Raw genomic sequence first — 9,974 nt, forward strand, 5'->3', positions numbered from 1 at the left:
TGTATGAAGGGGGCACAGTGGGACACCCCCAGCCCCTAGTCCCACGCTCTGGACCTCAGCCTCCCGTCCTCTGACCCCTGGCCCAGGCCCAGGGTGCCTTCTGCTTCACTGAGCCCATCTGCTCAGGGCTTGCTAACATCTTCCTCTTCCGTGACTGGAAGTCACAGGGTCAGACCTTATCTGTGCGGTCAGAGAGAACACAGAGCCTAAGACTGTAAAGGGGAGAGGAGGGTAGGGGGGGCTCGGGGCCAGGGGACCAGGGAGCCAGACGGGGGTGTGGGTGGAGGGGCCCTGGGCCATGGCGGACGCCATCACCTATGCAGACCTGCGGTTCGTTAAGGCGCCCCTGAAGCAGAGCCTCTCCAACTGGCTAGGTCAGGGGAAAGGCGGGGGTCTCCTCGGTGCCACCTGCACCCCTCCTCCCTCAGGACCCCACCCTGACTCCCAGGGCGGCCCCTTCTCTCCTCTCAGACTCCGATGCTTACGAGGATGGCGACCTCACCTATGAGAACGTCCAGGTGCCCTCAGCTCCCGAGGGGCCCGGGGGTGTGGCTCCCGCTGGACTCGGGGACCCTGCAGGTATGGCAGGTGCTGTGTGGGCTGCAGAGGACGTGAGCCTGGGGGGCGAGGAGGGTGTCTAGGGAAAGCGGAGAAGGAGGCTGGGGACATGCGGGCAGGGCCAGCCTGGTGGAGCCCCGCGGGGACACACGGGCCCCCCGAGGAGGCATCTGGCAGTCCTTTGGGCCGCTGGGTTCTGGGAGCCCGCGGAGAGCGCTGAGTGCGGGGAGCTTGGGGTGGGCTGGGCAGGGGGCGCGGGGCAAAGGGACACCTGGGGGACGCGCGGACGGGCGACTCGGGAGGGACCACAGGGTCCCGGGAGACCAGGGGGACCCTCCGCTAACCTCCGCACTCCCGCCTCAGGGGTCCAGCCCGGGCCGCCCTCCGCCGCCTGGAGCGCCACGACCTCAGCAGCCGCTGGGCGCGTTCTCCCACGTGAGTGGCGGCCGTTCCGCCTCCGGGACCCTGCGTGTCCGGGGAGGGTGGCCGGGGGTACGCTGCGGGCCAAGGCCTCCAGGGCTCCGGCTCGCGACAGCTCCCAGCCTTTGTTCCAGAACGCCTCCCGCCCCTACCTGGGGACACTCCCCCTGCACCTACCTGGGGACACTCCCCCTGCCCCTACCTGGACACCCCCCTGCCCCTACCTGGGGACACCCACTGGCCCTACCTGGGATAGCCCCTGCCCCCCAGAACCCACCTGGCCTGCCTCCTTCAGCCCCACTCCACCTTGGGTTAGGGTGCCCCCCGGCCCCCCAGTCCATAAGTCCTTCCACGGGACTGACTGGCCTTCGCACCTGCCCCCAGGCTGTGCAGCCTCCCCCCAGGTCCCCCTCTTGGGCCTGCTTCTCACCTGTTTGCTGTTGGCCGTGGCTGTCGTCTGCCTGGGAGTGCGCTGTGAGTGCGGGGAGTGTGGGGGGCGGTGGGGCACTTCGCTCCCCCAGCCACCGTCTCTCATCAGGGGCCACGGTTATCCCCACCCAGCCCAGCCCCTCCTCCGGCTTTAGGCAGGCCCAGGGGAGCCTCTAGCTCCCTGTGCAGAAAGTCGTGGGGATGCGTGAAGGGCCGATGCGGGCGGCGGGGGCCCGGCACGGCTGGAGGAGGTGCCCTCCAGCCCGCTCCTTCTGGCCCCGCAGACGCGCAGGAGGCCCAGCAGCTCCAGCAAAGGGACAGGGCTCTGGAGGCCGCCAACAGCAGCCTGCGCCAGCAGCTCCTCGCCAAGGCGGCCCAGCTGGGGCAGAGGGAGGAGGAGCTGCGGGGCTCCAGGGCCGCGCTGGCCCAGCGGGAGACGGCACTGAGGGTGGCACAGGAGCTGCGCCGGGAGGCAGAAGAGCAGGTGCAGACCTGCCAGTCGGACAGCAGACAGACGGACGAGGCCCTGCAGAGGGCGGAGGGCCGCCGGGCCGCCCTGCAGCGGGGCCTGAGCACCCTCAGGCCCTTCTTCACCTGCCAGTCCTCAGGTGTCTGCCCCGGGGGAGCCGGGAGGCCTGGCCCCAAGGGAGGGGACACCTGGTGCTGGGGCATCTGTTTCTGTGTCAGGGGGTCGGTGAGTTGTTGGGGACCCGGATGGTCGTGGCCACAAGCCCTGCAGGAGGAAGGCTGCAGCCACTCGCTGGTGAGGGGGTCACCCAGTTCCAAGGCAGAGCCTGCAGGGGAGGGAAGGCAGCAGTCAGCAAGCCAGACCACTGTCCGGAGCAGTGCAGTAAACCCAGGGACCGTCTGGTGTGACGTCTGTGCCAAGGGGCCGGGAACCCCTGAATCTGGGCGTGAAACCGGTGGTCTGCACATTGTCTCTAACATTTTTTTTTTGCACCTTTTGCTAAAGAAAGGATTCTATAGCTTTAACTAGATTCTCAGTGTGTCTGAGCCAGCCCCCCAACCAGGTTAAGGTGAGGTGCAGTCTGGGGTGGGGCAGGGTGGCTGGTCTTCTCTTACTCCCAACCATCGCACTCACCATGGCGTGGGTGGAGTATTGTGGTTTAGGGAACTGGGGTGGGGTGTTCGTGTTCATCCATTCTGAAAGCAGGAAACCAGCCAGGATGTGGGTGTAGGAGAGGGGGACATAGAAAAGGGGTAAGACTGAGCCAAAGCAGGCTGAGGGTCTAGGCAGGGCGCCTGAGCCTGGGACATTTATGGACCGGTTATCTACACTCAGGGCTGCTCTCTGTCCAGCTGGGGACAGTAGGGTTGAGTGAAGACACCCCAGGCCTCAGCTCCCCGGCCTCCTTATCCTCCACGGCACTCACTCCCAGGCCACCCATTCCCACTCAGTGCCCTGGGCTTCAGCATCTCGAGTGGCTCCTCAGTTGAAAGGACGTTTCACGTTTCTTCTCTCATCAGCTGCCCACTCTGCCCTACACGTTGCCCACACGTCTGCCACCTGACGGAGGCCTGGCCACTGGCTGCCCTGTTTCCTCTGTCCCCATAAGCTGTCTCCTGTCCTCACTCCTCTCCCCGTCTGCTGCTCATCACTTCCATCGCTCAGTGGTTCCATCCTCCATCTCCGGTCCCCCGGCTGGCAAAGCCTCACCTCTGAGTGAACCCAGCTGCCCACCTTGTGTGCACCAAGGTGTGACGGTGTGCAGTCGTGCTGTGAGATGCCACTGAAATGCTAGTCTCCAGCCGCAGCTGGACCCCAGCACTGCCTGGCAACCCCAGAAGGCCTCCTTACCCACTCCCTTCCCCCCACTTTCAGCATATGCCCTCAACCTCCCTCTCAGTCAATAGACAACTCACTCTGTCCTGTGTGAAACTCCGTGTGGACTTTCTCTTCTTTGTGAGATGAGAATAAACATCCTTGGCAGGGCTTCCAAGGCCTGGCCTCCTCCCAGCCAGCTGGCCCCTTGCTGATCTAGCCACACTACACTTCTTATTCCTTGAAGTTGCCATAAGGGGCCAGCTGAGTGGAGATACGGATGGAAATGTAGGCTGAAGGGGGGGGCTGGTGGGGAAGGCATGATTTGTGTGAGGGACGTAGGACCGATGGCACGGGGTGCTGGAAGAGAGCTGGGTGCTGGTGGATCAGGGCACAGATGGGGGTGTGACTGACGTTGACAAGAAAGAGGGATGTTTATTTCTGATGGATGGTCAGGAAAAGAGGAACAAGAAGAGGCATGAATTCTGAGGCAAGAAGAAGGGAAATGGAGAGTGCTTCCATCTGACACTTTCAGCGAAACCAAGTTTTCATGGAGAAGTGCTTGTGGGGGTGTGAAGAGGAGGGGAGGCTTTCAGCTTGGGGTGTGGGGGAAGTTCTGCATCTGTACTGGGGATGCTCAGGGAGCTGATGAGGTGCATAAGAGGCCAAGGAACAATTATGGGGGGCCTGAGTGAGCTTAGCCAAAATGGGGGTAGTGGTGGTGGACTGTCAGAGATTGGGTCTAGTGGCCCCAGCCCTGTTGAAGTGACCCTTCCAGATTGTTAGGGCAACCCTGTTGGATGTCAAAGCCTTTCACCAAGCATCCACGGGTCTGACCCTGCCGGGGGAGGCGGAGAGGGCAGGGAGCAAGGGCTAGGAGCCAGGGAGAAGCAGAGCTCAGAGCCCGGGAGATCGGGGGCAGCCAGGAGGCTGCCAAGCCGCCGCTTTCATCCCCAAATCATGCGGAGACCCCCTTCCCAGGTCTGGGCAGTGCTGTCGTGTTGTTTTTCAGAAACTTGCTGCCCTGTGGGATGGATACTGAACAAGGCAAGCTGCTACTACATCTCGGTGACTGGGAGAAGTTGGGAGGAAAGCCAGAAGTATTGCAAATCTCTGTCCTCCGAACTGGCCAGGTTCAGAGACTCCCAACATAATTCAGTAAGAATTACATGCAGAATGGCTGGGCTCAGCTCTGGGGGCGACTGAACAGGACTCTCATGGCCTCGCGGGGAGAGACAGCCACAGCTGGGGGCTGGACTGGAGGGCGGGCTCTGTTTCCCCACAACAGTCCAGCAACGGCCCCTCCAAAGGCTGGGAGGTGAACCAGAGAGCGGGCCGGCACTTGCAGGGCTGACACTTGGGAAAGGCGGGAACAAGCCTCCTGCCAGAACTCACAGGCCTCCCTCTTCACTGTCTTCCTCACTTCTCTGCACTCTCCACACACCCTGTCTTCCTGAATCTCTCCTCAGGTTTCTTACAGAGAAGTCTTACCTCTGTTGTTACCAGACCGTTACCCATACAGTTCTTACTGGATCGGCCTCAGGTACAATAAGACCTGGAAGTGGATTGATGGCACACCATTCTATGGGTAAATTTGTTAGGACTCTGGGGTGTTTCCAACTCCGCGTTTCCCTCTTGAGGGCAAAAGCAGGCCCTATCCTCCCCATGACCCCTCCAGAATCTTCACCCGTCGGGTCCTAACGGCCTTTCGCGCATTTGCTCGGTTTCGTCGGTGACTGCCGAGAGCAGCCTTGTGCTGTCCCCTCCCCGGGACCTGGTCCCGGTGGCGCACTGTCTCGGGAACACGCGGCAGATTGGCCCTGTGCTGTCCTTCTCTCTCCCCTCAGATGAGGATTTAGCCAGGGCTTCATAGGGAGCTCTGGTGGCATAGTGGCTAAGGCACTTGACTGCTCACCAGAAGGCTGGCGGTTCAAACCCACCAGCCACTCCTCGGAAGGAAGGTTGGGCAATCCTACTTCTGTAGTGATACTGCCTCAGAAACCCAAGGAGGGGTCACTGTGAGTCAGGGCCCACTGGATGGCAAACAACAACAATATCACAGCTGAAGGGAGCTCTGGTGGCATAGTGCCTAAGGCATTTGACTGCTAACCAGAAGGCTGGCGGTTCAAACCCACCAGCCACTCCTCAGAAGGAAGGTTGGGCAATCTACTTCCGTAGTGATACTGCCTCAGAAACCCAAGGAGGGTCGCTATGAGTCAGGTCCGACTCAACAGCACATAACAACAATCACAGCCAAAGCACCCTGGCCCCTACCTCACGTCCCACCGCTGAGGCAACTGCCTGAACTGAGGCTGTCCTCCTTGGTGTGGGGCACTAGGGCTGCCCCAGGCAAGTGATGGAGGGAGCAGGGGGTAGAGTTTCAGAGGGCCACCCCCAGGGACCCTGAGCAGGGCAGCCAGCTCCTGTGTTCCTAATTGCAGCTTTTATCTTTAAGGACTTGGGTGACTTTTCCCTTCTCGGGCCTAAGCCCTCACCAGGCTGGAGTCCAGTCATTGGACCCTGAGTCACACCAGGCATGGGCTATGTCTGGGCAGGTGGGGTGAGTTAGGACGTGGGTCAGGCGTTCTGCCAGGGTGAGTGGACAAGGGATGGGAGGCAGGGGCCCGGAGCTCACCGGTCACCACCGTGCAGGTTTGATCGATGGAACCGCTACTGTGCCAAGGTACAAATTAAGGAACTAACACCACAGTCAAGTTCGTGCTTGAATGACTTTCCCTGCATCTGTGAGATGGCAGCCTTCCCGTATCCCGACGGGGAGCACCTGTGAGCTGGGTAAGTTGCAGGAGTGGGGATGAGGCATGGGGCACCTGGGGGAGGACTCTGAGCAAGGTCTGAGATCAGAGGAAAAACCTCCTGCTGGGATGGCAGCTCTCAGGCCTCCAGGGGTCTGGTCTGCTTACATGAAGGAGGGCTCAGCGGGGGCGCGCAGCCAAGGCTTGCAGCTGAAGGGAGCTGGCCAGGTGGCTGTTTGGAGCCTGGGGAGGGCGGGCTGAACAGGAGAGCTCTTGGTGACAGTCCACCGTGGCTCTCACTCTTCCAGACGCTCACGCTGACCAGTCTGCACCCTCCCTCCCAGCCTGCTGCCCGCGGGGCCCACCTCCCTCCAGCGTCCTCCCCTCTGCCAAGGCAGTGCCAGGAAGGGCTGATCCGTGCCCTGTACTTCCACTAGCCAGCCTGGTGCCTGCCTGAAACCCTGGCCTAGAAACTGGACTGTTAGGAAAAGGGCCAAGAAGGCTCTGGAAGGGACCCTGGCCTCCCTAAGAACCTCCCACAGCAAAGTGCAGGTGGGGAGGGCGCACGAGTTGAGCGGATAGGGGCAGCCCGGAGCCAGCCAGGCAGTTTTATTGAAATACTTTTAAATAATTTGCACGTGTGTTAGTCTCGTGTGTTGGCGCTGCTGTATCTGGTTCAGGGACCCCCCCACCCCCACCCCACGGAAGAGCGAGCCCAGGGGCTGGACAGGAGGCGCTGTCTCTCAAGTCCCGTGCTGACACCTGTGCGACGGGGAGAAGGGCTGGCACTGTCCAGCATTTGCACTCCGTCCCCACAGGGTGTCCCGTAGGCCAAAGTCGCAGGCCTGCGAGGACAGGCCCCGCTGCTACGAGCGTGCCCCCGGCAGCTGCAGACTGGGCGTGGGTGGCTTGGCGTGGTGCCCTCGGTGGCAGAGCAGCGTGCCGGCCTCGCAGTTCAGGTTGCGGTAGCGGGCGACAGCTGGTGTGGGACGGGGGCACATGGACAAGAAGCCGAAGCTGAAGGGGCCGAGGCAGCAGCCGGGGCAGGGCAGCCCCTCGTCGGGTTCCCGGGCAGCCGCGGGGGGCGGCGAGGGTTCTGTCCGCTCCAGAGCTGCCGCCCGGGGGAGGCTGTGCTGAGCCCTGGTCCAGGGGTCCCCGACCCAGCCTTGTGGGGAGTTGACTACCACAGCCGGGGGGTTGTTGTTGAGGGGGAGTCCCGACTGGGGAGACCAGGGCTGGGAGGCAGAACAAGTGCTGATGAAGTTGTCTGTGGCCGTGGCCAAGGGCAGCTGAGGCGCCGGTCCTGGGGGCTCCGGCTCAGGGCTGCTGCCCTCACACTCCATCTTCTCCTCCGCAGAGGGGCCCACAGGGGGAGGGGGCGCGCCAGGACCCGGCAGCGCTGTCTCCATCCGTCGGGGAAGCTCGGGAGATGAGGGCAGGGAGCGGCAGCGGCGGCCAGGTGTCCCGGGCTGGGCCAGGGTCTCCGGGGTCGTCCCCAAGGCCAGGGGGGTGGAGGACGGCGGGGACGGCAGTACAAGGGGCAGGGGGGCAACCGGCTTGCTGGGCGTGTCCAGGAGCTTGATCTTGCCGCCCCTGAGGTCTTCCCGTAGTGAGAAAGGGTTCACGCGAGTCAGACTGTCTCCCCAGTTGGGGGGTGATCCTGGTGATGGGGGCAGGAAGAGGTCTGACCGGCTTCGGGAGAGCCGGGGGTCTGGCCGGGGAAGCGTGGCAGAAGGGCCTCCCCTGGGAAGAGACCCTGCAGACAGAGAGGCCCGTGGTCATTGCTGTCAGTATCGGACCACGGTTGCTTTTTCTTTGAACTGTGTTTTGGGATCGGGGTGAAACCTCACAGAGCAGACTCGCCCCCCGCTCCACAGTCCGTGTGCGCCGGCTTTCATGACACTGACCGCAGTCCCCGGCTCTCCCCTCACTTCCTCCTGTGGTCACCTTTCCTCGTGCCCTTCTTGCCTATGGTCCCCGCCCCCCCCGGCTTTCTCCCTACGCAGACACTGTCCTTCTGATCACATCTCCCTGGGGCAGTGTTCAGCTTGCAGGGCTGTCTAACTGTTGGGCTGAGGGTTAAGCCGCTGCGGTGAGTTTAGGTCCAGGCCTGAGGGTGACCAGGGGCCAGAATCTCGGGTCTCACCAGAATCTCACGGGGTCTCACCAGTCTCCATCAGACCAGTAAGCCTGGGCTTTTTTTTTTTTTTTTGATATCTTTAAGTTTGTTCCATATTTTTCTCCCACTCTATCCAAGATCTCCAGTTCTAATCCCTTTCTGAGTGGTTGGCTTTGGTAGCTGGGCATCATCTAGTCTTGGTGTCAAGAGTTGTGAAGATGAGGCACTGTGGCCTGCTAGGCCCTGGACTAACTGTGTTCAGGGCTTCTTGGGGGCCACTTATTCTCCAGGCTGGTGGGACTAGAGCTTAGTTAGGGGAGCTCCCTTTCACCCCTTCCTTCCTTACTCCCCTCCCTCAGGCTCTAGCATTGAAAAACTATCCTGAGACGTCCCTTGCCCGGCCTTCTCAGCCAACCAATATACTTGCTCTTTCCAAGAGAAGGCCCTGAGTTCTGAGGAGAGGGGCAGCAGCACTCAGCTGGGGCAAGGTCAGGCTCACTCACCCAGATTTTGGGTTGGGGGAGCGTTGGTGAGCGGAGCTGACTCAGGCAGCTGCTCCAGGATCCATTCCAGGTGTTGGGTGATTTCAGTGAAGGGGGCGCGGGCGCTGGGTTCCATCTGATGGGCAGGGACAAGGGAGCTTCACCACATGCTCCCAACAGGGGTCCCCGCTTTCCCTCCCGTCACCTGGGGGTGTCGTCGGCTCTTCGGGGCGGGCGGGCGCGGCTCTTACACTGCAGCAGTGGATGGCCAGGAGCAGGAAAGGCAGCGGGCAGTCAGCACCCACCAGGGTTCGGAAAGCTGCCACGTCCAGGCCAAAGTCCTGCGGGGACAGCAGGGACGGGGGCCTCCAAGTCAGCCCTCCCTGGGCTCTTCTTCCAGCCCCCACCGGGACCTCGACCTCCAGGGACCCTCTTTGGTTCTGGGCCACCCAGCCTGCTGATGTCCTTCTTTTCCATTCACCTCGGTACGGGGGAGGTAGTCAGGGTCTGCGGGAACTCGGGCGATGAGCTCACAGAGGACAATCCCAAAGGCGAATGCATCAGCCTGGAGGAGAGAAACGGGGAGGGAGGCCAGGCACCTGCAACACCGCGGGGCGGGTCTCCACGTGTCACACGGCTCCAGGGGCAAGCGGGATCTCAGGGCTTCCAGAGCACCTGGCCGTGTGCTGAGGAGCCTGGGGTGCTCCCACCGCGGTATCTCAAGGGTCTCAGGAAGGCCTGAGAGAGCTAAAGGGTTCACGTCTCACCTTCTCGTCGTACAGCTCACCCCGCAACACCTCTGGGGCCATCCAGTATGGGGAACCCACCACAGCCAGGGGCTCCTTCCTCGCCCCTTCCCTGCGGGGGCAGTGTGGTTAGAAACATCCCACTGAGACACACTCTCCAAGCAAAAGGACACGAAGGGAAGCCCCTTCCCACCCCAAGGGAAAGGTCCCTGGGGGCCCAGCATTCTGCACAGTTTCTTTAGGCAGGGGCCCTCTGGGAAGTTTAGGGGGACAAAAGCATTCGCCTCACCTATACACAGGAATCTTTTCGGCCAGCCCAAAGTCACCCACAACAGCCGTGAAGCCTCGGTCTTCCCGTCGGACCAGACAGTTCTGAAAACAGATGCAGCATCCTCAGACACCCATCACCTGCTCTCTGGTCTCCCCCCCAACACCCCGAAGCCCTGTCATTCCAGTGTAACCCCATCCCTCTCTGATCGCCCAGTTCTTCAATGCACCCAGATTCTCCAGAGTCATCCATGACTCCAAACACAGCACGGCACTCAGTCCCTCGGGGCACCCTCCCTCACCCCAGCCCCCCAGTACCGCCCAATGCCTCGCCTAAATGCCTCATGGAGATCCCAGTATCCGAACATATCTGTCACCCACCTGCTAACACCCAGGGGCCAGTTACAACCTAAGGGT

General features: G+C 61.8%; 2 protein-coding genes across 2 annotated transcripts in view; one reads left to right on the top strand and one right to left on the bottom strand.

Moving 5' to 3' along the window:
- The first annotated feature begins 298 nt into the window (after positions 1 to 298).
- CD72 (CD72 molecule) lies at positions 299 to 5,978 on the top strand. The gene is made up of 8 exons (XM_042781806.1): positions 299 to 392; positions 472 to 579; positions 922 to 993; positions 1,363 to 1,452; positions 1,692 to 2,015; positions 4,203 to 4,348; positions 4,660 to 4,778; positions 5,843 to 5,978. Exons 1-8 carry the CDS (start codon positions 299 to 301, stop codon positions 5,976 to 5,978), a joined length of 1,089 nt encoding a protein of 362 aa, XP_042637740.1.
- An 831-nt stretch (positions 5,979 to 6,809) lies between these two features.
- Positions 6,810 to 9,974, bottom strand: part of TESK1 (testis associated actin remodelling kinase 1) — a 6,730-nt gene continuing 3,565 nt past the window's right edge. Inside the window, exons 7-12 of the mRNA XM_007946916.2 lie at positions 9,580 to 9,662; positions 9,312 to 9,402; positions 9,026 to 9,109; positions 8,796 to 8,885; positions 8,566 to 8,680; positions 6,810 to 7,699 (exon numbers count right to left, since the gene is read on the bottom strand). Of these exons, the coding sequence (XP_007945107.2) occupies positions 6,810 to 7,699; positions 8,566 to 8,680; positions 8,796 to 8,885; positions 9,026 to 9,109; positions 9,312 to 9,402; positions 9,580 to 9,662 (1,353 nt within the window). The remainder of the gene's footprint in view (positions 7,700 to 8,565; positions 8,681 to 8,795; positions 8,886 to 9,025; positions 9,110 to 9,311; positions 9,403 to 9,579; positions 9,663 to 9,974) is intronic.

The sequence above is a fragment of the Orycteropus afer genome, unplaced genomic scaffold, assembly GCF_000298275.1.
Source record: "Orycteropus afer afer isolate SDZICR_OR568_19922 unplaced genomic scaffold, OryAfe1.0 scaffold00174, whole genome shotgun sequence".
NCBI classification, from domain to species: Eukaryota; Metazoa; Chordata; class Mammalia; order Tubulidentata; family Orycteropodidae; genus Orycteropus; species Orycteropus afer.